The 26561-nt window shown below is 36.3% G+C and overlaps 2 protein-coding genes and 1 long non-coding RNA gene across 4 annotated transcripts; all 3 read left to right on the forward strand.

Moving 5' to 3' along the window:
• Positions 1 to 8920: 8920 nt before the first annotated feature.
• LOC142608460 (ABSCISIC ACID-INSENSITIVE 5-like protein 3) lies at positions 8921 to 15916 on the forward strand. Its single transcript, XM_075780241.1, has 4 exons — positions 8921 to 9192; positions 9463 to 10180; positions 10276 to 10347; positions 15641 to 15916. Exons 2-4 carry the CDS (start codon positions 9479 to 9481, stop codon positions 15719 to 15721), a joined length of 855 nt encoding a protein of 284 aa, XP_075636356.1. The 5' UTR covers positions 8921 to 9192; positions 9463 to 9478; the 3' UTR covers positions 15722 to 15916.
• A 1929-nt stretch (positions 15917 to 17845) lies between these two features.
• LOC142607482 (SNF1-related protein kinase regulatory subunit beta-1) lies at positions 17846 to 26549 on the forward strand. 2 transcript variants are annotated; one of them, XM_075778997.1, is made up of 5 exons: positions 18233 to 18372; positions 21761 to 21828; positions 25016 to 25194; positions 25335 to 25497; positions 26047 to 26549. In XM_075778997.1, exons 2-5 carry the CDS (start codon positions 21790 to 21792, stop codon positions 26362 to 26364), a joined length of 699 nt encoding a protein of 232 aa, XP_075635112.1. In that variant the 5' UTR covers positions 18233 to 18372; positions 21761 to 21789; the 3' UTR covers positions 26365 to 26549. The 2 variants fall into 2 exon arrangements, with proteins under 2 accessions (XP_075635111.1, XP_075635112.1); XM_075778996.1 differs by lacking the exon at positions 21761 to 21828 and having other exon boundaries at positions 17846 to 18372.
• Positions 18381 to 19532, forward strand: LOC142607485 (uncharacterized). The gene is made up of 2 exons (XR_012839327.1): positions 18381 to 18942; positions 19155 to 19532. It is a non-coding gene; the product is annotated as an uncharacterized LOC142607485 (long non-coding RNA).
• Positions 26550 to 26561: the final 12 nt, after the last annotated feature.

Consider the following 26561-nt stretch of genomic DNA (forward strand, 5'->3'; position numbering starts at 1 on the left):
AAGAAGAATAAGAACAAATAGTGGTGCGATCTCTATGTCTGAGGTTAAAGCTTCATCAATGGCTGAGCAGTAAGTACCAAAAAAAAAAAAACTCTAAATCACTGAACTTGCAAGAACCGTGACAACAGTCCACGGTTTTCAAACCCGTGAGGTTGAACTGCGGTTCGCATGGTTGATTGAGTTTTTCATATATGTCGGTTTTTGAGGTTGAAGGAACTGTTTTGGTGAATGGTTTCTGGTTAACCCAGTCGGACCGTACGGTCCGGTTCGGATTTCACAACCTTGCTCCTCAATCAAACCCAGGCTCTTTTCTAATAGGTTATCATTTTTGTCTGGAGTGAACAAGCTTGTACTCAGCGTTGGAAATCCAGTCTCTAGAGGGATCATAGCCTCAGACCCATAAATCATTGAAAAATGTGTTTCCCCTATTGACCGATAAGGGGTAGTCCGATATGTCCAAAGGACATGTGGTAACTCTTCCACCCATTTACCATTTGCATCATCCAATCTCTTCTTAAGCCCATTCATTATAACTTTATTGAAAGCCTCAGCTTGCCCATTCCCCTGTGGATAGGCTGAAGTTGAATATCTATTCCTAATACCCAAATCACAGCAGTACTTTTTAAAAACTTTACTATCAAATTGAAGCCCATTGTCTGAGATGAGGGTGTGAAGAATCCGAAATCGAGTAACAATATTTTTCCTCACAAACCTTTTTGCATCCATATCCCTAATGTTAGTCAATGGCTCAGCTTCAACCCACTTGGTAAAGTAATTAGTGCCGACTAGAAGCCATTTCCTATTCCCTGCTGCCTTAGGGAATAACCCTACAATATCCAAGCCCTTCAAGCAAAAGGCCATGGGCTAGACTAAGGATTAAGGACACCCCCTGACTGATGAATATTTGGAGCAAATTTCTGACATTGGTCATTTCTTCACATATTCTTGTGCATCTCTCTGCATATTTGGCCACCAATACCCCTGAGTGAGAATGCTATGGGACAGTGACCTGCCCCCTGTATGACTTTTACAAATTCCTTCATGTAACTCCTTCAAGAGTAGCTTCACTGCTTCTAGATGGACACATAACAAGTATGGTCTAGAAAAAGAACGTTTGTACAACTTTTGATCCTCGGACAACCAAAACAAGGAGCTTTCTATCGCACTTTGTTTGCCTCTCCTTTCACTTCAGGCCAAGTACCTTCCTTGAGAAATAGAACTATAAAATATATCAACTAGGACATACTCTAATCTGGTGAGTCTGGATCTTATCCTTCTTCACCTCAACAGGCTTATATAAATCTTCAACTAGGATAATCCAGGGTAAACCTTGTTCCAAGGAAGTCGCTAAAGTGGCAAGAGAGTCAGCATGTGTATTTCTGCTCCTTGGGATTTGCTGCAAAGTGAAAGATTCAAAACCTGATTGCAAGTGCCTAGCTTGGCTTAAATACTCTTGTATTCTTAAATTTTTAGCTTCCAACTCTCCTTTTACCTGGCCTACCACCAACCTCGAATCCGAAAATACATCTACTGCCTTTCCTCCCATTTTTTGGACCATAGCCATCCCTACCAACAAAGCTTCATATTCGGCCTCATTGTTTATGGCTAAGAAACCTAACCTTAAAGACTTCTCAACAGTAATCTTTTCTGGGGACACCACAACTAGCTCCAGCCTAGATCCTCTTTGGTTAGCTGCACCATCAACGTGCAATTTCCAAGGTAAGAGTCCTTGTAGAGAGATTGACTAGAATAGTTTTCCTCCCAAGTTCTGCTTCTCGCCCTTCATTTCTATTGGAGACTCAGTAAATTCTGCTACCAAATCTACAAGAACCTGGCCTTTAATAGAGGTTCAAGGCATATACTTGATATCAAAAACTCCTAAAATGGTTCCCCACTTGGTAATTTTTCCTGTGTAATCGGCTTTCCGAAGTAACAATTGAATAGGAAGTTAGGTTAAAACCATAATTGTATGAGCTTGGAAGTAATGAGGGAGTTTCCGTGTAGCATGTACCATTGCCAAGATAGCAACCTCTGCCTTGTACAATGACTTGCTCACGTAATAAACTGGCTGTTGTACTCCATTGTCCACCCTTATCAGTACTAATCTCACCGCATGAGAGGCCACAACAATATGGGCAAAAAAAACCTCTTCCTCTTCAGGCCTGGACATAATGGGTGGCTGAGAAAGATATTCCTTTAACTGCTGAAAGGCCAAGGCACATTCTTCAGTCTACTCAAATCCCTTCCACTTGTGTAACAACTAGAAGAAAGGCCTGCACCTGTTTGCTGACCGAGAAATTAATCAGTTCAAGGCAGCAGACATTTCCGTCAACTTCTGGACCTCTTTGGGATTCCGAGGAGGCTGCAGATTATTAATTGCCTTAATCTGATTAGGGTTGATTTCAATTCCACAATGAGTGACTATATAGCCCAGAAATTTGCCTAAACCAACGCCAAAAGAACACTTAGAAGCATTAAGGCGTAGTTTATGCTTTCTCAGTATTTCAAAAATATTTCCGAGGTCATTCACATGCTCGGACTCTACTTTGCTCTTCACCACCATATCATCTATGTAGACTTCAATGTTTTTGACAAGTTGAGGTCCAAACATCCTAGTCATCATCCTCTGATAAGTTAATCCTGTGTTCTTTAGTCCAAAGGGCATCACTTTGTAGTGGTGATTCCTAATAGGTGTAAAAAAAGTAGTCTTTTCTTGATCATCCAGAGCCAAAGGTATTTGATGGTATCCTTGAAAGGTATCCAAAAAGCTCACTCGAGGATGTCCAACTGTTGCATCCACCAATTGGTCTATCCGAGGCATTGGGAAGAGGTTTTTTGGACAAGTTTTGTTTAAATTAGTGAAGTCCACACGTACTCGCCACTTCCCATTCTTCTTTTTTACCACCACTGTATTGGCCAGCCATTCTGGATAGAACACTTCTTTTATTGTCCATGCCTGCTTAAGTTTGATCACCTCCTCCTTAACAACATTAGAATGTTCTTTAGAAGAGCGCCAAAGTGGTTACTTCTTAGGAGTAACAACTGGATTAACATTTAAGTGATGACAAATACAATTTGGATCCACCCTAGGAGCTTCATAAGCACTCCATGCAAACACATCAACATTCTTCCTGAGAAAGACAATCAGTTCTTCCTTCTCCCGAGGAGGTAATTGAATTTCCACTTGGAAAAACTTCTCCTCGTCATCATCAATGATAATTTTTTCTAAACCTTCACACTTTGCCCCTTCTTCCACCACATCCGTGGACAACACTGTTCCCTTGATTGCTACAAACTTTCCTCTGCAGGGGCTGAAGACTCACCTCCAATCTAATGCCTAATTGCGACCACTAAACATTACCTGGCCATAGATTGACGCCCGATCAGCTCCTCAAGGTCTTGCCATAATAGCAGTGTAGGGGGAATACACATTTACTACAATGAAGTCCACTTCCACGACTTTTGACCCTGCCTGAACAAGGAATCTAATTTGACCCTTAGGGATGACTGTTTTCCCATCAAATCCTACTAAAGGAGAATCATAACAAGCCAGGTCTTCAGGCTTCAACTGAAACTCCTTATACAGATTAGGGTACATAATCTCTGCCCCATTGCCTAGATCTACCAACACTCTCTTCACATCATACCCTTCAATCCTGAGGGTAACCACTAGAACATCATCATGTGGCTACAAGGTTCCAACCTTATCTTCATCAGAATAGCTCAAAACTGGTCGAATCCCAATACTACTCCTCTTGGGGTCATAGGCTAGGTCTTTCGTAAATGGCCGGGTTATAGACATCACCCTGGATGGATGAGAACCAGCCCTTCCTGAGGCAGCAAGAATAACACTAATTATCCCCAAAGTTGGTCTCGAAGAAGCATCTCTCTGATATCCCAATCCTGTCTGGCTCCCCTGCCCATTGAGCTAATACATGAACTGTTTTAGCTTCCTAATTTTAACCAGCTACTCTAGATGGTCCCGTAAGGTCCTACATTCCTCTGTAGTGTGTCCTCGGTCCTGATGGTACTGACAATGAAGACTTTGGTCGCATTTCGTGGGATCTCCACCCATCTTATTTGGCCATTTGAAGTAGCCCATTCTTTATTTTCTCCAAAAATTGGTGCACATGCTCCCTGAACACAATGCTAACTACTAGGGCAGTAGCAGATCCTGTATGCCCAGTGAAATCCCTCCTAGGTCGATTGTTATTGTACCTCTCAGACTTGAAATCCCTTCGGCCTTAGGGAACTACTTTGGCTTTACCCTTTCCTTGTTGTTAGTCCTCCTCGACCCACTTATACTCATCAATACGATCCATAAGCTGGCGTACACTCCTAGCAGGCTTTCTAGTCAAAGACTTCCTCAAATCATGCTCGGCAGGCAGACCGATCTTGAAAGTCCTTATTGCCACATCATCAAAATTTCCGTCTATCTCATTGAACATCTCCCAGTACTTATCTGAGTACGTTTTCAGGGTTTCTCCCTCTCGCATGGCAATGGACAGTAGAGAATCTAAGGGATGAGGAACCTTGCTACAAGTAACAAAACAGGCCCCAAAAGCCTTGGTAAGCTCCTGAAAGGAGTTAATTGAACCTTCCTTCAAATCATCAAACCATCTCATCGCCACTGGTCCCAGGCTGGATGGGAACACTTTGCACATTAATGCTTCATTCTTTGAGTGAACAACCATTATTTGATTGAAATGGCTGATGTGCTCTACAAAGTCTGTCCTACCATTATACATGGTAAATGTTGGCTGAATAAACCGCCGAGGAAGTTTTCCTCCCTCAATCCTTCGCCTAAATGGTGATTTAGAAATATGGGGTACGGCACGACTCATAGCATCATTACCCAAGCCTCCGTAAGATGGACTTTTGTTTCTCTGCCTATAATGTCGCTCCTCATCACACGAGAAAGACTTACTAGGGGGAGTCCTTGATCTAGGCTTATAGCTAGCATCATTATCATCACCAGAGGAAGGTTCTAAGCTCGAAGGCGTCCCTCTCCATCACTTACGGCTTAGTTTCTTCCGTAAGTGGTCAATCTCCAACTGCATATTCCTGGTGCTTTCCCCTTGGGACACATGACTCTCACTTCTAGAATGACTCCTACTTGTATAAGTGGTGTGTACACTAACTTCACAGTCTCTACTCTGCTTAAGATTAAGGAAAAAATCTTGACGTTGAGACCTCATAGACTCTTCACGGTTTGCCCATGAACCTACCATGGTTACATGATGAACTCAAGAATGTTCAATCCCCCACAGACGGCGCCAATTGTAAGGGCACATTTAGCTTGGAAAGCCCAAAAGTGAAAAGGACTTAGGCCCAAAGAGCCTAAAACAATAAATTTATAATGTGTGGGCTAAAAACTGAACTCTAAGGTGTTGGACAGTAATCACATTAGGCTAAATGATATTTGAAAGCATGAATAAACAATTTAATGCAAAGAAAATCCTCCTCGACAAAGTTTGAGGATGGTAGTTCTTATATATTTCTTTTAGACTTAAACACAATTATTGTTCTTCAATATACAGTTTTTTTTTCTCTCTCTCTCTCCCTCCTCCCCCCTGTAATGGGGTTTCTCTTCTTTATATTCTTCTGTTTTTCTTCATCTTAGCCCTTCACGTGTAGACCAAATTGTTGGTGTTGATCCATCTCCCTCCTAAGAGTTAAATGCGCGGTATGGTTGCATTAGATAAAGTGTCTTATGTCAACGTCATAGTTATTAAGATCACTATCTAGATTGTAATATCTTATGATGCTTGATCGTGAGATCGATTCGGATTGTTGCATATTCAGTCATAGAATAAAGTTGAAGAATCACAAGCTAGAACTTGGGATTGCATTGCATTGCTATACCAAGGATGATCCTAGATGATTCTATCATAAGCTCAAATCATCTTTTTCAGCCAAAATAATGTCCTATGCCATACTATGCTTCTCAAAAATGCCAAACAACAACACCATTCACGCATACCAAAATTCAATTCAAGTGAACAGAAAATTGAAAGAAAAAAGAAATCACAAACTCAGAGAGAGGGAAAGAGAAAGGGTAATGGTGATGATTATGTTAATGCAATGATGACCTCCTTGGGTATGTTGAAGAGCATGTCAACGGCCTTGATGATAACACACTTTTCGGAAGGTGTGGCTGCCATGGCTTCGAGCTCACTAGTTCCACCGTCAAATTATTTGAAAATAAGGTGTGGTTGTCATTGTCAATAATGGCCTCAAGCTCGCTGGTTTCATTGGCTGAGTATTTACGAATGGGGAAGAATATTTGAGAGGCTTTTGAAGGCAATCATCAAAAGAAAAATGTATAGTTGCAATTTGTCTGCTATGTGGTGACCGATCCTATGTTTTAAAGGATATAGTTCTGAAATTTTGTTCTTTTAAGACAGTTTTTCTCAAAAATATCTCTTCTAAGTTGTTGCGTGACAGCTTATAATATTATTCAAGTGTATCAAATGTCATATTTCATTAAAACATTTAAACAAGTTATATGACTTTGAAGTAGGTCATGTGATTAAAGGTACACATGGATCGCTTTTTAAGCTGTTAGGTAGTCGGTTGAGGGAATTTTCATTCAAATTGTTTCAAAGAAAAAATAGTGTTTAGACTAGTAATATGAGTTAATCGACAACTTTGGGATTTTTCAAAACCATTTTTTTAAATATAAAACTAAAATAATATTTTCCTTTATCATTTCAAAAATGATTGATTTAAATAATTTTAATAAATTGTGTTTAGAAATATATAATATTTCTTTAGTTAGTACTAGTAGAGCTGTAGAGGTGTGGTGTAGTGTGTGTAAATTGTATCATGTCAAATTTAAATTTCTCCAATCAATTTTTAACACTTGTGGTGATTTATTCCTTTTTTTTCTAAATGAAAAATAGAATCTTATGATCATTCATATGATCTACGAGACTGTGTTTATTGATATTATGTGGGATATTGATTTTAATCACTATAGTTTCAAGAAACTTTATAGAAAAAATTTTCTAGGGGAAAAGAAACAACATGAATGAAAATTGACTTTATAAGGCACCTTCAAGAAAAAGAAGAAGAAAGGAAGAATTGAAAAAGAGATAACTTGGGAGAGAATTGAGAAAATTTATGACTTATATCTTCAATGATGAAATGCCATGGATTCCGAAGTATTTATAAAATTCATTTGCAAATTTTTTTTTTCTTTTTTTTTTGAGAAAGTCATTTGCAAAGTTAAAATAACCAACAAACAAGTAATTTGGTTCCAATCCTGCAATCTATACTAAGTCGGGCTAGGCTCTTGCAAATCTTGTAACTTAATTTTTATACCCTTAAAAAGAGCAATTTCTTATATATATATATAATGAGAATATAACAATAAATCTTTATAAATTATAATCTTTCAATAAAACAATATTTGGCTAAAAAGCGGAAAAAACATTATCTATAATAATTTCAATCCATTTACTTTTTTTATTATCTTTACCGAAAAATTGAATTCTTGCCAGGCTCAAAAAAAAAAAAAAAAGAATTCTTGTCAATCATGTCACTCTTCAATCATTATCTTATTTTCTTTTATATTAATTTATTTTTTACTCTTAACAAACTGACCAATCCAAACGTTGTGTTCGAGATAAGGCATGGAATTGTAGGTAATACCAGCCGCTCCGGGAATTATTTCAGAATAGTCATTAAATTTTTTTTTATAAAAATAAAATATGAATATTTTTACATCACAAAATAAAAATATACTCAAATACATCAAATTTTAAAATTTCATTTCACAAGATTTCATATTTTGAAATCGTTGTGTGATATAATAGTTTCACTATCAATATTATCTGCAACATCTTTTTTAATATACACAAACAAGCAATTATTAAGTTATTGATCTTTCATTCAATTATCAGCATATTGCCAAAACGAGTAAAAATATATTAAAAAAATGCATTATCTTTTTTAAATCTGCACAAAGTGTTCAAGCCCAAAACTCCACCAGAAAGAACACCCTTCCTTGCCAAGAATCTCTCTATTTTTTTTAGTGTATATTGCAGTCTTACCCTTCACCTCTCCCTTGCGCATGTATCTGGCCCAATATTTGAGGCAATTCATGTTAGCCCATTAATCACCACAATTAAAAAGAACAAAATAGTTTATTTCCTTTTCAACGTAGGATTAAACATTTTCACTAACTCCTCATCTTCCATATTCACTCTCATATCTTTACATTTATGTTATAACATTTATTCATTTTATTATTTAATATTAAAATGCTCCAACATCTAACAATTCGGTTAAAAACTAAAGCAAGCATTAAAAGACTAGATATTTGAAAAGTGTGCATTTGTTTTTATTAAAAAATCACAATTAAACATTTAACTTGGGCTTTTAGGCCTAATATGTTTATTTGGGCAATTTTTGAGAAGTGTTAAGCCCATAATATTTTTGCAACACTTTCACAACAGAGCCTAAGCAGTAAGTTTTTACTAATTCTAATTTGAACTTACCACTAAAATTATTTTTATATTTACCAGTAGCAACCTGTTACTTAAGATTTGTTATGAAAATATTATAAACATAACGTTTCTTATAATTTTTTTGGTTTAACATTTAACAGACCAAAATTTTAGAGAGATTAAATTTTATTTAATAGACTCTGTTGTTACTAAGAGTATTCAAGTTTTTTTTTTTTTTTTTTTTTAAAGCAGTCAAAGTCCCATATTATTTTTATTTTTATTTTTGAAAAAGACCCATATTAATTTAAAACTCAATTTTTTTTTAAGGTATAGCCGTCCCTGGTAACACACTGATATCTACTTCAGAAGTGTGTACAATGTTTATTAAAAAAAATATTAATAATTAAAAAAAAAAAAGTGTACAGTACATTGTACCTACCCGTAACAGAAATACTAGACTTACCAGTACACCGCGCTTAAGAAAAAAAAAACACCCAAACAAAACAATTTGGGGGGGGCTCTGTCGCGTTTTCGACTCTGAATTCGCTTTCTCTCATCAGTTATGTAAATTTGTGGTGTGTTGTGCAAGTATGTACATATGATTATGATATATAGTACTACGTAGACGAAGACACCGTACGTGGGATTTTGATGATGTAATCTTTAATGACAAGACACGGCTTTAACGTTTGAGATCGGCGGCTCATTCCAACATTATCTTCCTTTTCCAATCTCCCAGGTAGATTTCTCTTTTTTTTTTTTTTTTCTTTTGTTTTAAAAAAATAAATAATAATCTTTCTCAAATTTTGGCTCTATATCACAATTTTACCACCTTTTGTTTTTACTTTTTTTTTACAATGGTTTCAATTTCTTATTACTTTTGTTTTTAGTATGGTTGAATTTGCGGAATTTGAGTAAAATTGTGTGTTCATCTTTCAAAATAGTGATTTTGATGAAATGGGTATTTTGTTTTTTTGTTGTTCTTGTTGTTGTTGTTGGGAAATGATAGGCTGATTGTTTACTTAATGGGGATTCAAACAATGGGTACTCAAGGAAATGGGCAACAAGTACAACAATCTCATCATTTACAGCCATCTCCATTGACAAGGCAAAGTTCATGGTATAGTCTCACTCTTGATGAAATTAAGAACCATTTAGGTGACACTGGGAAACCGGTGGGTAGTATGAACCTTGATGAGCTTCTACAGAATGTGTGGAACACTGACATGGTCACCATTGCTGGGGAAGCGAATCAAATTCAATCCAATGAGAACACCTCTTCCTCGTCCTCGTCTCTCCAACGTCAGGCCAGTTTAACATTGGCGAAGGCGTTGAGTGGGAAGACGGTTGATCAAGTTTGGAGAGAGATTCAACAAGGTCAGAAGAAGAGGTGTGGTGGTGGAGACATAAAGGTTCAGGGTCTAGATGATACAAATTCAAGTATGACACTTGGGGAAACCACTTTAGAGGACTTCCTGGTACAAGCAGGGCTTTTTGCCGAACCATCTATAGCTCCTCCTCCTCCTTCAGGGTTGGGGATTGTTGAGGTTGTGACCCCTCAGAAAATGGTGTTGTCATCATCCTCTTCATTTGGTACGTTATCGGATACACCAATGCAAGGACAGAAAAGGGATGCTTCTGATGCATTTGAGAGGATTTTGGATAGGAGGCAAAGGAGAAAGATCAAGAATAGGGAATCGGCTGCACGCTCACGTGCTAGAAAACAAGTAGGCTTCTATCTATAGAGATATTTGTCATGCTGGCTTATCCTGTCCTTTTTCAACTGCGCGTGACCATTGCTGATACATGTGAAATTGTGCAGGCTTACCATAACGAACTGGTGAGTAAGGTTTCACGTCTAGAAGAGGAGAATATTAAGCTCAAGAAAGAGAAGGCAAGAAACCTTTCGTCAGCTTCTCACATTTTATTTGTTGTGTGTTTTTATTGTAGATGCTTTTATTTTATTTCTGTTGGCAGTTAGTTTTAATTTCTGTTGTTATTAGAAAAGTGAGTATATCAATTCAAGGCTTTCTGAAGTTGATTAGGCTTTAGCATTGCATTCTGTAAACAAGCCATAATTAGTGTGACTTGTTCTTCATCTTATAAAGATAGTAACTTGTTGGCACACAAAACTATTTATATGATTTTTAACTTAAATGGATCCTCTTCCCTTTGCAAGAATATAGTGGATAATGACATAGTGGGTTTAGGATTCACTGAGTACATGTGTAACTTATCAATAAAATAAAGTCATTTGAATTTCAATTAATTTGATAGTTTATTGTGACAAGAACTTTCATGTATGGAACAAGTAAAAGAAGGAATTTTTTCACAGACATATAGAATGGTTGATTTTACTTATACTAATAGTTGGATTTTGACTAATAGTAACGAAAAAGAAAGGACAATTCTGTGGCAAATGTGGGCTGCTGTCATCTATTATTTATATGGCTTTAGTTTGGATCTTAATAACTGTAGATGGGAAAGGGATATGTAAAATATGACTCCTACAAAATTTGAAAATGTGATACCAAAGAAGAGTTTGAATTTCATGATGATGTAGTGTGATTATAATGAGAAACAGCGTTGAACATATTCGAACCTTCTGGTTTATGTACAACTAAATTAGTTTCTTGTATTGAGATTGTAATAAATATAACCTGATAGAAAAATATTCTAGGAAAATGTTGCTTTTACAGCATTGTTTTTGTTCCTTTTCTTGGTTTCTTTCCATCTTGCAATTTCCACTTCCCCTAGTATACTCTATTTTTTCAGTGTTGGTTTAAGTATGGTCAGTTCACTGGAGGACTGCCCTGCCAATTCGAAGTTTTAATTCCCAAGGCTTCAAAGGAAAGAGCCTTGGACAAGGTTTTTATTTTTTATTTTTTTTTAGGAAAGGAAATGGCCATGAGAGTGGTTTTCCTATTATCTCTGAACTAGTTGTAAGGGATGTGTGTATATTAGCTTCATGAAAGATTACCGTTGGTGACCTATGGGAAATCCTCCTGCATGGAAGTAGTTCTAATCCCAGCAGCTGAGGTGGCATAGTGACAGATGGGATAGAGGCCTTGGACAGGCCTATTCTAAGACAGGCAAGGGCCGGACAAAAGGTTTTCCTATTATCTCTGAAAGAGTTGTAAGAGATGTGTGAACATTAGCTTCACAGAAGATTACATTGGTGACCCACGTGATGGGAAACCCTCCTGCACTGAAGTAGTTCTAATCCCATCTACTGAGTTGGCATAGTGACAGGTGGGTACAATAATAACAAAAACAGTGGAAGATACTGCAGTAGTATATTCAGTTGTTTGTATAAGTATTCAAAAGGTTTCAGGAATTCCAGAAATTTTTATTTTAATTAATTTTGGAAATGGGTTTCTGTACTAATTGGGTTTGGGTATCTTTGTTGATGAGAATTTTTCTGTCAATAATGCAATGTGTGCACTTAGAAAGCTGTTAGTTATTGGCAAAAATGGTTCATTGTGGCACAAATATGATATAAACCAGTCATCCCTACGTTGTTTAATTTCTTTATAGGATCTAAAATGAAGTGAAAGCAAGATTGACAGACATCTTTCACTTTTTAGTAGATGGACTGGAATTTATGAGAGTTTCTTCTCCAGGTGTTGTTCTAACATCTCATTTTGTGGTCATGGACAATAGTGTAATGTTTTGCTACAGACATGGGAAGTATGTGACAACTGATGCAGACAACAAAGAGATTGAGTAGAAAAAAAAGGTCAAATACCAAAAATCATAGAACCTTGGTCTAGTTTCAATGTGGGGTCTGATTGGCATCTTTTTAGGCTACTTTAATTACTATTGACTCTCAGTTTTAAATCTCTTGATTCTTTTTTTTTTTTTGGAATAAAATGAGAGAAGTCTCTTCAGGTTAAATTGCTTCTTGTTTAGTTTTAAGTCTCCACATTCCGTATATAGTACCCATATAGAGCTTTACCCAAGAACTTGATTGTTGTTTTGGGATTGGCCTTGATTTCTGATGCAAATTCTTCCTTTATTGGATTTTTACCTTTCTCCTATTCATTTGACTTTGCCACCATGGTATCATGCTGCTCTGCCCCTCCCACCATTACTGCTGCTGCATATGAACATGAACTCCGGTCATGTTATTCTGAATCGACACCATCGCTGCAGTGTTATTAGGCACAGGTGGATGAAATTCTATGCTGGGAATACACTCGCGTTTTGCTCACGTTCAATCTGCTTTCATTACCCTAACCCGAAGCCCTGCTATCCGCTCCTCCTCTGTCCCTCCAGGATAGTGACAGTCCTACTCTGGCCACCACCCCTTAGTTCAGTCACTGCCAGAAATTGCCCAAAGGCATTCAAACTGCGTTGGAAAGTGAAGGCAAGACCTCAAGTTATTTGGTTTGGTCTCCATCGAAATGGTCATATTTGGTTAACTATTCCCCGTTGTTTAATGTGGTGTCTTTGGAGGAAGAGAAATAGTAGGTGTTTTGAAGATAATGAGAGATCCATACCAGACCTCAAGTTATTTTTCTTTAGAACTTTATTGTATTGGTTGGCTGCTATGCGAAACCAATCATTCTTTTCTTTTCTTGGTTTCCTTGATTTTTGTAATTTTTATGTTTGATCGTTGGCCCCTTGTACACTCCTTGTGTACTAGGGTGTTCATTTTTTGATATCAATAAAACTTATTACTTATTAAAAAAAAATGTCTTGAGGAAAAGGAGGGGGTGGGGGGTTGGTGTTTGGTTGTATTGTTGGGAGTTGACCTTTCTAATATTTAGGGTTCCCACAAAGAGAATACATTTGTCATTTGCTTTTATATTCTGGCGATCAAACATTCCAAGTTGAAATATGATCAATGTGGCAACAAGATTAAAATACATCAAATGCAGACTTCTTTTGTTTTTGTTTTTATCAAACAAGATTGAAGAATTTCTAAGTTGAGCTTCCATAAACAAAGTTTTGTTTGCCTGCTGGATGTGATGATTCTTTGGAGAGTATTTTTTATTATTTTTTTAAAGCTTACAGTATGGCATTAACCTAGTGGGAGGTTTTGTAGTTTTCATAGAGGTCTTCTGGTGATTTGATTGTTGTCAACTTGATAATGGGCTTTGCCCTGACATATTGGTGGACTTCCAGCTTACATGTTTGAATCATGACATCTTTATACTGCTGGGCATCCCCAGTTCTAGAGTAAAAAAAAAAAAAAACCCAAAATGAAGCAAAGTAGGGACTGTATACTCAATATTGAGGCATGAAGCAACTGGTTTCACCCTTAACACAAATCAAATCATAAAATGGAAAGGTACTAAACTGGAATGAAGTGCTACATGAAATCTAGCACAAACTTTATTGGTTGCCTTTCCTTTGGACAATGATATACTTACTGTGGGGATGACTTCAACAAGGGAAGTAGAATTTTGTTGATGAAGATTGATTTGTGGTCCTTGTGAGGATGGCCTGAGAGTTGTGGGAGTTCTTTCCCATCAATTAGCACATACCATTCTCCCCTTGAAGAGTGGATAATTTATATATTGTAGTGTGGTCATACTGCTGCTCCTTTCAAACTGTGGGTTGACCCCCGTTTTTCATTGCACATACTTCACATATGCATTTAAAACTCAGTTCATTCCCTTTTAAGGAATTCTAATAACAAAATTAAATTCTCATTTGATCAACTGCTACTATCATTTCCAATGAATGGATGTTTGTGTTTTCTCTCATTTGTTTACATGGTCTCATAACTAATCAGTTGTGATTGGCTGGATCATTGTTGCAAATAATTTATGGGGTTAAAGGTTACACTATAATACCTCCCCCCTTCCCCCCCCCCCCCCCCCTCTAAAATAATAACAACAATAATAATCAAAATACCTTCAACATGCATTAAGAGAAAGTAAATTTATTTTAAAAATACTTGGTAAGTGAAGTTGATTTTGTTACTTCATGTTGGTATTTGTGCTTATGAATATGATATTTACATTAAAATGCAGCTACAACTAGGAGTTTGTGCATATAGAAATGTTTGCATTTCAACTTACTATTTACTTCTAATTTGTTGTGTTTGTGTTTCTGCATGTGTTTATATGCATAAATTCATAGATACAGATACATACAAGTATGCATATATACTCGTGTATTCTTAAAATACTACATTAGCACATGTTGGTGTCTAAATACAAATGTACATGTAAATATACATGATTTAGTGGCATCTTATTACCTCTTATAATTAATACTGGATGTTCAAGCTAATGTGTCACCTTTCTTATGACCTTACCTGCTGAGTGTATATGCTTGTCCAGCAAATTGGTTGAGCATATTTGGAGCCTGATACCAGAACTGGAGCAGCGAACTGGTTGTTGGGTCACTTGACTATTCAATTAGGCCAGCATAGATATGATACTATACTCTCCTTGGCCTACTTTGGAATGTGATGGACACATTTATAGTATGTTTACAGTTTTGGATGCTATTAAATGATAGTAACAGTTTGTAGTATGTTAGGCGCTTTGCTTTTTTGTCTTCAGGAAAATTGTGATGATTTACATTCCACACCTTTTTTTTTTGATAAGTTACATTCCACCCTAATTATAGCAGCTAGAATGTATGGTATCTAGTTGGCTGGTAGCATTTATCCCAATTCAAATTGTGCAGAAACCAAGCAGCTAGTCATGCCATTCTAGTTTGCAAAACTTCAACTTTTATTGGTTTGAGATTTCCAGTTGCACATAGTAACATGCCCCAGCTGTTCCAACATTTACTTCAAAGACTTAAAAGTAATTCAACTCTTAGAAATGGTGGAACTCTATTTTCCATAATAGAGACCTTAACATGTCTCAGTATTCAATTTCTATGATGGCTGTGCTTGTTTATTTTTTACGCATGCCCCTCTAGTTTATTGACTATATTGTTCACTATACTAACTTCTTTAGTTAGCCATCTGATATTTATTTACCAGGTGCACCTAATTTAACATTTAATGCTTTCATTCTATTCTGTCATTGAATTCCTGAGATGGAAGAGTTGTTGATTGCTGTGATAAAAAAAGAAGCAGCCCCTAGACACGTTGTTATGCATATGTTCTTTTGTCCTTGGTAGATGTTTCTATATATTTTCTTTTATTTAAAGAGTTTGTCATTCTTACACTTTTTATTGTTTACTTTCATCTAATATGCTTTTCGTTTCTCCTGCAGGAATTTGATCAAATGTTGTCTCGTGAACCACCACCTGAAACAAAGTATCAGCTTCGAAGAACAAGTTCAGCCTCTTTCTGACATCATCTCAGTGCTGAGAATTTAGAGTTCCCCAATGTTGGGACTGATGTTGGATTGCTGGGGCAGCTGCTTTAGGATTTCTTAATCAGACTGCTTCTTGTTGCTGCCGCTGTTTATATGCATCCTCCCCATCCACCATTAGGTTTTGGTCTTATGTAAATCTATAATTAACTGATTTTGAAATATATATATATATATATATATATATATATATATATATATATATATGTACTGCCGCAAAAGTGCCATATCAAGTTCTATCTCTGTTTTGCTGGAAACCATATCAAGAAAGAATTGTTTCCTTGTTAGTTGAGATGCACATTTGGTATGATTACAACATGAATATATTAGCTTGATCTTAGCCTATATCCTGTAAAGTTGGGTTGCGAATTCGAAAAAATGAAGCCCCTTTAGCATTTTGAAGTTTAGGATTGTAATAAAATATTCTTGAAGAAACTTGTCTCATATCCATGGTGAGCTAGCAGCTGCCTATCGGCAAAAGCAGGAACTTTTTCATTAGTTTTTCTAAATTTTCCTTTCTTCTTCTGCTTCTCTCTCTCTCTCTCTGAGTTCATTAGTTGTTCAAAATCTCTTGAAGTAAGTATTCTAGATCCTGAAGAATATGGCACTCATTGTTCAATACTCACGCTGGAATATTCTACATTGAAGAATCCTATATAGACAATAAATTTCAGAATTTATTAAGATGATAAACTGTGATAAGTTTAACATCATTTTCACATGGGATCACTATTGATATCATTTTTATTGTACACCAGTTACTACCTATTACCTTAGTAGTTGTGAATAATGTTGTAAAATTTGTCATGGCATTAGAATTATTGTTATACACCAGTGCATAAAGTGTATTGGTTGATGCAGTTTGTATTTATCCAAAAGTTGCCATTTTATCTTCTGCCGTATATTTTAATTGAAAGCCTCTCTTATACGCAAACTTGGACTGAGGAGTAGCCAATTAGGTCATATTTCTTGTTTGTTTTAATTTTTGCTCTTTGGCCCTTTCCTTCAATTAAGGGAGTGTTAAGTCCTAAAATGATGTCACTTACATATTAATATATATTATATGAGTTGAGTTTAAATTACATAGGATGTAACTCTAATTAATACACTACTCAATAACTTGTTATTAAATTTATATTTTGAAAATCTTATTGGTGGAGTACATGTTTTATATGTTTTTATCATGCCAATTTTCATGTCAATCGGATGTTATTTACTATTCAACTCATAAACTCATTTTTTATGCATTATTTTAAACTCATAAAACTTAAATATTTAGTGGCACAACCCATATTTATTTATATATATATCTTTTATTTTACTGTAATAATAAATTAGGAAACTCATCATCCTTGAGTTAAACTCATCATTTATAGAGAACAAGTTGGCCTTAAACTACTTGCAGCTAAGAATAATGCTAGAAATACAAACTATTTTATAAAAAAAATTACAAACTGCTGATGTGGTGAGTGATTATTGGTAAATGAAAAATTGATATTAATGGTGGGTTTAGATAAAAACCAATAAAATATTTGTCACATTAATATTTTATAAAAATATTGTAAAATGGTTTGTAGATATAGCATTACTCTGCAGCTAATAAGCTAGCTAACTAATTTCATTTACACTACACCATATCTTTAATATGGTGGTCCCCTACAAATATAAGTGTTTATGAGAGTGTGAGAAGCGAGACCACAATTTAAGTTTCTAAATAAAAATTTTACATATATATACATTTAGATTAAATTAAAGTAAAATTTTTATATCCTAAAAGATAGGAGGGGCGGTGGGTAAGAGGAATAATAAAAGAGAGCGTGGGAGAAGAGAAAAGCCAAAAAAAAAAAAAAAAAAAGTGGATTATCCAGTCATGAATATTCTGTCCGTAGTCTACAAAGAAATGAGTCAGACACACGTTGGATTTTTCTGCGCCGCGTGATTCGGTGAGAACCGCAGGCACGCACGGCACTAGACTAGGCACGTTTATTATTATTATTTTTCCTTCCCAGTGTCAATATCCGTAAATAAAACCCCAAAACCAGCCTCATTTCATAGCTCTACACAAACCTCTAAAACCCATTTTTTCATTTCGAAATATAAAATTCATTTCAGTCACCCCGACCTGCAACAACAAACAACAACAACAGCAACCACAACCACAACCGTCCCCACCTCCTCCATTAAAAACAAAGCTCTTTTCCTCTCTCTTTTCGCTCTCTTATCTGTTATAATCTAGAAGCAGATAAATGTTAATTTGATACTGACACAAATTTTTTTTAAAAAAAAAACAATTAAACAAAAAGAAATATAGAATTGACCGTACATATATTTGGTGGATCTGCAGTTTCTTTCAACTGCAATTTTTTGCAATGGGAAACGCAAACGGTAGAGAGGAAGAAGTTGGGAACGGAATTGAAGAAGATGAATCGTTATCGTTAACGGAAACGGGAAGATCCAACGGTGGTGAGATGGGATTGAGTTACAACCACGCGCAGGTTCCAGGGCGCGTGGCGTCTTCGGAGTCGATGGGAAACATCATCGACGACAACAACAACAACAACAACAACAACAACAACACACCTCCTCACAGCCCTGGCCGCTCTCCTTCTCCTCTCTTATTCGCTCCTCAGGTTTCTTTCTCTTTCATTTTTATTTTCTTTCTCTTTCTTATTTTGGGGAGCAAAATCAATTATCATCATTTATTACCATTTTGAGACTCTCTCTACTTCATTTATTTATTTTGGATTGAAACATAGGGGTTGTTTTCATTGACATAATATAATAGGTTTCATAATGTGATTTTCTTTTTTTTCTTTTCAATTTTAATTTTAATTTTATGTATTTATTTATTTAGTTATGGCAAGTGACTTCCACAAAAAAAAAAAAATGGGTTCGAGTTCGGGAATCAGTCTCTCCAAACAAAATTTAGGTGTAGGGCTGCTACCAATAAACCCTCTTAGACCCCACAAAAGTGAGATTCAGGACTGCCCCGAGATTCGACGAATTAAATCAATTTGGAATTATTATTTTATTGCTAAGTAATGTAAAATTTATTCAAATCATAAGAAAGAATCAGCCAAGTGTATACAGCTGGGGATCATAACAATCTAGTACATAAGTTACAAACATTTATCGAGTCATAGATTGAAAAAAAAAAAAAAAAAAAAAGGGAATGGTTTCCAACAATGGACATCCAATCAGTCTGTTTGGAATGTCAGAGTAGATTTGGCCCAAAATTAGCCTATTTTTGGCCTCCTTCCACCCTCAATCCAAACAGACCCTAAACTTCTTCAGTTTGTTTTCTTTTTGAACTCTTGTGACATCTGTCCTCTCCAAGTATTTTGTAAATGAAACTTTTTTGAACATTCTCTTATATCAGCTAATTGCCCATTGGATAGAGCGATCCTATCAGGTTTCGCTACATTGTATTAAAGAGTAAAGACAAACAGTTATCTTGCTCAAAATTCAGTGAACTTAATGGCTTTATTATAAAGAGGTTGACAAATGTAATGTGACTATCAATAGTTCACTAGGAAGTTTGTCCTTGACTTGCCGATGAGTCCTCTAATTGTTATATGCAATTAATGTTAATTATTTGTGGATGTCATGTATAGAGTTGTATATGTTGCTCATTTTCCTCCTTGGGGCATTATGTGTTTCTTCTTCTTCTCAATTTAAACTGACTCTCTCATGGATCTTTGAAGATTTTAATGTAAAAAGTCACAACGGTCTCTCTCTTGGTCCTTTAGTTTTGATCATTCGATAATTGAGAGAGTGGGCATTTGACTTGGACTTCTCCTAGCCTTTTAGTGCCAATGAACAATAAGAGTTTTGTTCCTAACGAAATAATGTACAATCACTTCTTAAGGGTTCCTTCAAAAATATTTTCTTAAAAATTTTTTTTTTGTCAACTGTGAGAGAGGATTGTGCATGTGTTTGTTTCATGATCTTGAATGTGTTCATTTATTTCTCAATTAATTACCATCTTCAAATTCAAAATGCCACGCGGATTGGCAAGACTCATACACTTCAGGTGTACTTGTGCTAATTAAATTGGTAGATTATCTCATAGTAGGCCTTTGGTCTTTCTTATTGAAAAAAAAATGATACATGGTGATTGAATTTCCTGTTTGATGCTGAAGTCTAATTTCTATAGCTTCACATAATAAAAATGTTAGATATACAAGTTGATCTCAGTCTTTTATATCTAATTGGTCTGTGTATATCACTAAGCATGCAGAGTGATAAAAATGTTAGATATACATGCAGGTTAACTTCTTTCCTAGTGCTTTCTAGGCCATTTAGAGTGATTCCCCTATTAGCTGAGAGAATATATGTGTTGGCCTTGATTGGAGTCTTCTAGCATGCTTATCCTACGTCATGACTGTGTATGTGGGGGGCACCGAATGCCAAATCTGATGCTCATGCTACATATTGACTCAATACCTCATATTTTTTTGATTCCCAAGCATCACCGTTGTTCATTTGGGTCCTTGGGACTAAGTTGTCTCTATCCTGCGCTTATTTATTTGTCTTTGTGAGTTTCTTGGGCCTCTGCTTTTGAATCCCAAAGGATCTAAAAGCAAAATTTTACAACTCAGCAGCAGCACTACAATGTATCAAAAGATGGTCCACCGTCTCCCCCCTACATCGACACATGCAAAACCAACTCACTATTGAATACCCCTCTTGATGAGGTTCTCACAAGTGAGGACCTTTCCTCATACCATTGGCCAAATAGAAAAGACCAACTCCACAACTACTACATGCCTCCATAATCATGTTTCGTCCTCCCCAAAACTTCCCAGCCCCTCTGCCAACAGAGCTTGATTAAAGGTTGTTAGCCTCCTAATTCCCAATCCTCCATTTGCAATAGGGATATTCACCTTATCCCAACTCACCAATTGATGTTTAAATTCATCTCACAAGCCACCCAGCAAGAGATTCCTTTGCAACCTTTTAATCCTATTAGCTGCATTAGTGGGGATAGTGAATTAGGACAAATAATATGTTGGTAAAATCGAAAGAGTACTCTTCAATAATGTCATCCTCCCCCCTTTCAACAGCTAAAGGCTCATCCAACCAGCTATCACGTTCTCAAAATGAAGTTCCCATCTGCCTCATGTCCTGCACGTGGAGAGAGATGCTTAGACCTTTGTAGGTAGTGAACTCTCAGTGTTGAATTTGACACCCATCTTCCATCGATAAGATAACTCTTGGATTGAGTGTCGGAGACTAATCACTTCTCTTTCACCTTTTGCTAAATTTCTTGGAGCTTTTAAACTCTGGGAGTTAATATTGTCTTCCTTTTATGGTTTATTATCCAATTTCCTTGTACTAGGATTATGCTTCTTTTTGCTTGTCTCTAATAAATTATCTTACTTTTCTGTGACTAGGATTGAAAAAATTATCTTGTACCCTTCCTATACCTTCTTTCCCACAGAGAGAGCACTTAAAATCAATGACCACATTTAAAATGTATCAGTAATAATAATAAGAATAAAAGACTACATTTAAAGTGTGAGCTTGGAAGAGTCCTGTTTGTATTGTTTCACTTATTATGCATATAATATGCCATTCCTTATGCACATTCAACCTTCTATTCCCAGAGATGTAATCGGATCATATTTAGCCAGAATCTTTTGTTCATAGTAAGTACTTTATTTTGGAACTAGAGATTGTTACTTCATCAAAAATATTTGTGGGACATGTGATGCACATGGAGATTAACTAGTCCACGTAAATAATTGACTGCTCTAGCATAAAGAATGTGAAAACATATTCTGACAACAGAGGCATCCCTTTTATTTTGCCCACGCTAAGTGATCCCATGTGTAATTATACTTGGCACCACTTTTCTAACCAGCACAGAAATGGTCAAATTCTTCTCTTCCTGCTGAAACATTTAAAATGTTTAATCAATTTGGGAGTACATATGAGTTTGTTAAAAGCGACAGATATGCTTTTATCCTCTTTGCTGCTGCTGCTAATTTCATTTTCATTCCTCAACTGAAGCAGTGTGGCTTGGCCGGGAAAATAAAAATAGTATGCTGGGGCTGGAGGGAGGGAGAGAGATTACCTTTTTGGTTAGTCATCCTTCACTCTGATTAATTGCATGGGAACCAGTGAGGAAACCGCATGCCAGTCAATCTATTTGTAGTTTGTTTTAGCAACCAATTTGGTAGTTAAATCAGTTATATGTGTTATCTATCAAACCTCTCCTTGATTAGTTGAGGGAAAAATACTTTTAAGAAACAAAATTATGATTCTGTCAAAAAGAAATTGCAGACTTTGGCTCTGATTTGGCAGTCGCACAATTTGGCTCTGACTTATGCTTTATACTTAGGTGTATTTATCACCAAAACAGCCATGTTGAAACAAAGAAGCACTAGGAGTCCACCTAGAATATGTCTGCACATCATTTATAAAATCCAAAGATTGTAATGATATATTACTTGGTACCAGAATCCAAATGTAAAGTAGGTGGTGACAAAGGATGCTGACTTGGTGTTAAACCGATGATCCAAAATTGAATTAAAGATGGTTGATTGCATATTCAAATGTATAGGCAAAAGGTTAATGTGCAAAGCATTGAGGGGTTGAAGTATGCAACCCAGCTTTGGGATTTCTCCTGTTTTTTAGATATACGATATGTCACAAATGGTAAAATTAACTCGAGTTACTATTTTTTTCCTCCCTCCAATCTATGATCTGAACCATGCAAACATTGACATCAAGATCTCTTAGGAACTCTTAAAACTGAAATAAGTGAATTTTATCTGGATTATTACAATTGTTCCGTGTAGATTTGCAAAATTTTGGTCAGTAAAATGCACATTTTGTAGAGCCCACGAGGGTGTGGACCAGTTAATAAGGATGATGGACAAATCCCATGCCAACTAGAGTGCCCCAGTTCAATCCTCCACAACATACCCTCATTTACCTGATACTTGTGGTCTAAGGGCAATTGCTGGTATTCGAGGTTTACTTTCTAGGGGTGGATCCAAAGGGCCCTACCTTGATGAGATTTTGTGTTTGTAAAAAAATGCACATTCTTTAAAATTCAGGTGCTTTTAGATTACTTTAGTAATGGGGTCTATCAAATTTCTCTTTTTATTTTTTGAACTACACCTGATGTCCAGAATATCTCTGAGCGTGTGTGTGTGTGTGTATATATATAATGTGTTACTTCCTCTGTCCCATTTTGTTGGTCCTCTATATTCCATTTGGAGAAAACACTAAAATATGGTCATCCTTGGAAAAGTCAATACACATAATATCAATAATGTTTCTAACCTTTTCTTTGAAAGACAATTCATTGATGTTCCCTTAAAAGAGCTGAATCTTTTAAACAAGAACAACAATATGCAACTAAGGGAGAAGTATTTTGTATCTAGATAATATTGTGGCTACTAATTTCCTTTATGAACATTGAAATGCTTTAAGAAAAGATTGAAGCCACGACAACACCATTGGTAATGCGTGATGCATCATAGATTGCTCTTTTCTTTTCTTTTTTGTGGATAAGTAGGCCTTCATAGATTGGTATTATTTCCAAAGTTTTCTGAATCTTGAAGTTGAGAATGTTCAAGTAAATTATGGATTTGTTTGATTTGTTCACTTAACATAATCTCTTTTATCTAAAGTTTGCCTGACTTGCTGCCATAGTTTTTAGGGAGAATTCCAAAATGCTATTGCCTGGTGGGTTGTGACCACAGAGTTTAAGCAATTGGAATTGTAGTATGCAAAAGGCAATCCTGTTTGGCTGGAATTGGAATTGGAATGGTGGATGTGTGTGTGGTGCAAAAGGCAATCCTGGTGCAATGTGGTTGGGATTGTATTTAACTGTTTGGCTTTCCAAGGCCTTGGAATGCTACCTGGTGTTTCTAGAGCCATAGAAAGCTGCAAGAGGTTTGTAAGGTATAGATAGCGTTCACTCAAAAAGAAGGTATAAAAAATGGACTGGAGGGTGAAGATCTTAAGTCATTGGACATTTGGACCACAAACCCTGTTGAGGGCCGTCTGGAAGTTGAAACCCTTTGGTTTCACTTTCCAGGAACTTTTGCTAGGAAACTTTCTTGAAAATGAGATTTACTCTCTCTCTCTCTCTCTCTCTCTCTCTCTCTCTCTCTCTCTTATATGGGGCTTTAAAGAATTAGACTATTTTGAACACCCCATTGTGCTTCACATAGCATTACACCACACAAGTTTGCAGCAAGATACGGAAACATCTCCTGAATCATGGAGGATAGACCTAAATGAGGTCGCTGCTTATATTTTTGGATGCTAAGATTGTGATGGTATGAATAAAGTTAAATTTATGAAAACCTCAATGAACTGGATTCAAAATCTTTGCATAACATCATGGGCCTGAACCATCTTAATGAAATTGGATTTCATCATGATAAAAATTCACCTATTCCGGTTCAATATAATTGAATGGTGATTGGACTGCCCCTGTATATTCATTTCTATTAATTTATAATCATGATTATTATTCACCGCATGCTGGCTTCATATTGCATGATAAACTTCTTTGTTGCAGTATGGATATTTTCACAAGTTTATTGGTCTTTTGGAGTATTGTAGTTGTGCAGGAGCTAAAAGATTGAAATCCACATTTTTAATTATATTGGTAGAGATTTAAATTTCAGTTTCTGGTCAGAACATTAATCCTTCCTTATGTTTCTGTTATTTACAACGGTCTTATTTACATGGTTTCTTTGGATGCCTTGGATGATTATTCCAAGTTCAAATGAACATAGTAGTAAGATGGTGACCCAGATGCTTTATTGGTAGCAATGGTAAATACCATTGTCATAGAAGCACTAAGATATGGAAGGCGGTTCATTGTGTGATTTTTGGGCAATTTGGCGTGAGTGTAATAGCAGAATATGATGGTGTTGAAAGTCCTAATCATGTCATCAAAAATTGTGCGTAATATTTTTAGCTATCCATGCATGCCTGCTCTGGTTAATTCCTAATTGATATTTAAGGGATGCATACAACTGTGCAATTGATCACATGCATGCCTGCTCCTGTTAATTCCTAGTATGGAGCTAGCTGCATAATATTGTTAGCTATTCATGCATTTTTGTGCATGGAGAAAATCTTTTCAAGTTAAACTGCCTTTGTGGAATAGTCAGTTGTTTTACTGTAAAATTAAGGAGAGAATAAAAAAAAAAATCTGAATGTTATTTTGATGTTGCAAACTAAGGAGCTTCACATTGGCTTTCAAAGCTGATGGGATGGTTTTCTTTGGTGCATTTGCAGCTGCCTGTAGCTCCCTTGCAAAGGGGTGATGGTTTGCCCTTTTTCAATAATATCTGGCAGAATGAATCTCAGGGAGTTGTTGATCAGCCTCTTGAACGAGCAATCCCCTCCATGATTACATGGAACTATGGTGGTAACAATGTGGCTGTGGAGGGATCTTGGGACAATTGGACATCTAGGTAAAATTTTATTCACTTTTGATCGTAAAGATGTAAACAATGACTCTTATCCATCTGGCGAAAACTATGAACTGCTTTTTTTGGCTTATATATCCCATAGATGGACAAAGTATGCTACATGTAGTTACATCTTTTTGCAGGAAAATGCTGCAGAGATCTGGTAAAGACCACTCAATTCTTCTGGTCCTGCCAATAGGTATATACCATTACAGGTTCATTGTTGATGGTGAATGGAGATATAACCCAGATCTTGATTTTGCACCTGACGAAATGGGCCATGTTTGTAATCTTCTCAATGTTAATGTATGTATCTAGCTTACCCTTCATTTGTCATCTATATTCTTTTGGATTTTCTTTTCTTCATCTTACAGACCAAATTATTCAGTTACTGGATGTAAAATGGAAGGTCGGTATGAGGTGTGGAGATGTTATGCAAGCATGTACATTGGCTGCTTGAAATGATCTGGGTGCCATAAGTGGAAATGGAAGTTACACGCAGACACAAACATATATATAGGCAGTAGGTTAATCTAGTCCTATTATGTAAGCATAACAATAGTTGGATCACCTTTATGTGACACAGATCAAAGATCTGGATCACCTTTACTTGGTCCATTTTTCTACTTGCCTAGGAAAATGTGTATTTCACTTTAGTTAGTCAATTACTAAATTGTATTTAAACAGCTTTTGTGGGATGATTTCAGTCTTTGGACTTCCTTTCAAACAACTTTCATTTGATTGACTTCATTTTTCTTAGCTGATCTCCCATGATTACTGTGGGTTAAGACATATTTGCATACACTACTACTACAATCATCTGTATTTTCTGTTCACTTTTGTTGTTTTATGCAGGATAATGTGCCTGAAAACCTCGAGAGTGTAGCCGAGTTTGAGGCTCCACCATCACCGGACTACAGCTACAGTCAAACTTTGCCAACGGAGGAAGATTTTGCAAAGGAGCCGGTGGCTGTTCCACCCCAGCTGCATCTTACTGTGCTGGGTATGGAAAACCCCGATGAAGCTTCTTCTTCGAAGCCTCAGCATGTTGTGCTTAACCACCTTTTTATAGAGAAAGGATGGGCCTCTCAGTCTGTGGTTGCCTTGGGACTAACCCATAGGTACCAGTCCAAATATGTCACAGTTGTCCTCTATAAACCACTCATAAGGTAAATGCCACTTTTCAAGTCCAACTCTGTAAAGCAAAAAATTAATAATGCTTTTACAGTTAATTGTGAAGACATTTTGATTCATGACCACCATGTTTTGTTCTGTCACGCAGCCGCACGCTAATATCAAGCATTTGCTTCTGGAACTTTTTCCTTTATGTAAATAGTGAAAAAACTCAGCATTTCACATCTACATTGTTT

The sequence above is a fragment of the Castanea sativa genome, chromosome 8 (genome assembly GCF_040712315.1).
Source record: "Castanea sativa cultivar Marrone di Chiusa Pesio chromosome 8, ASM4071231v1".
NCBI classification, from domain to species: domain Eukaryota; kingdom Viridiplantae; phylum Streptophyta; class Magnoliopsida; order Fagales; family Fagaceae; genus Castanea; species Castanea sativa.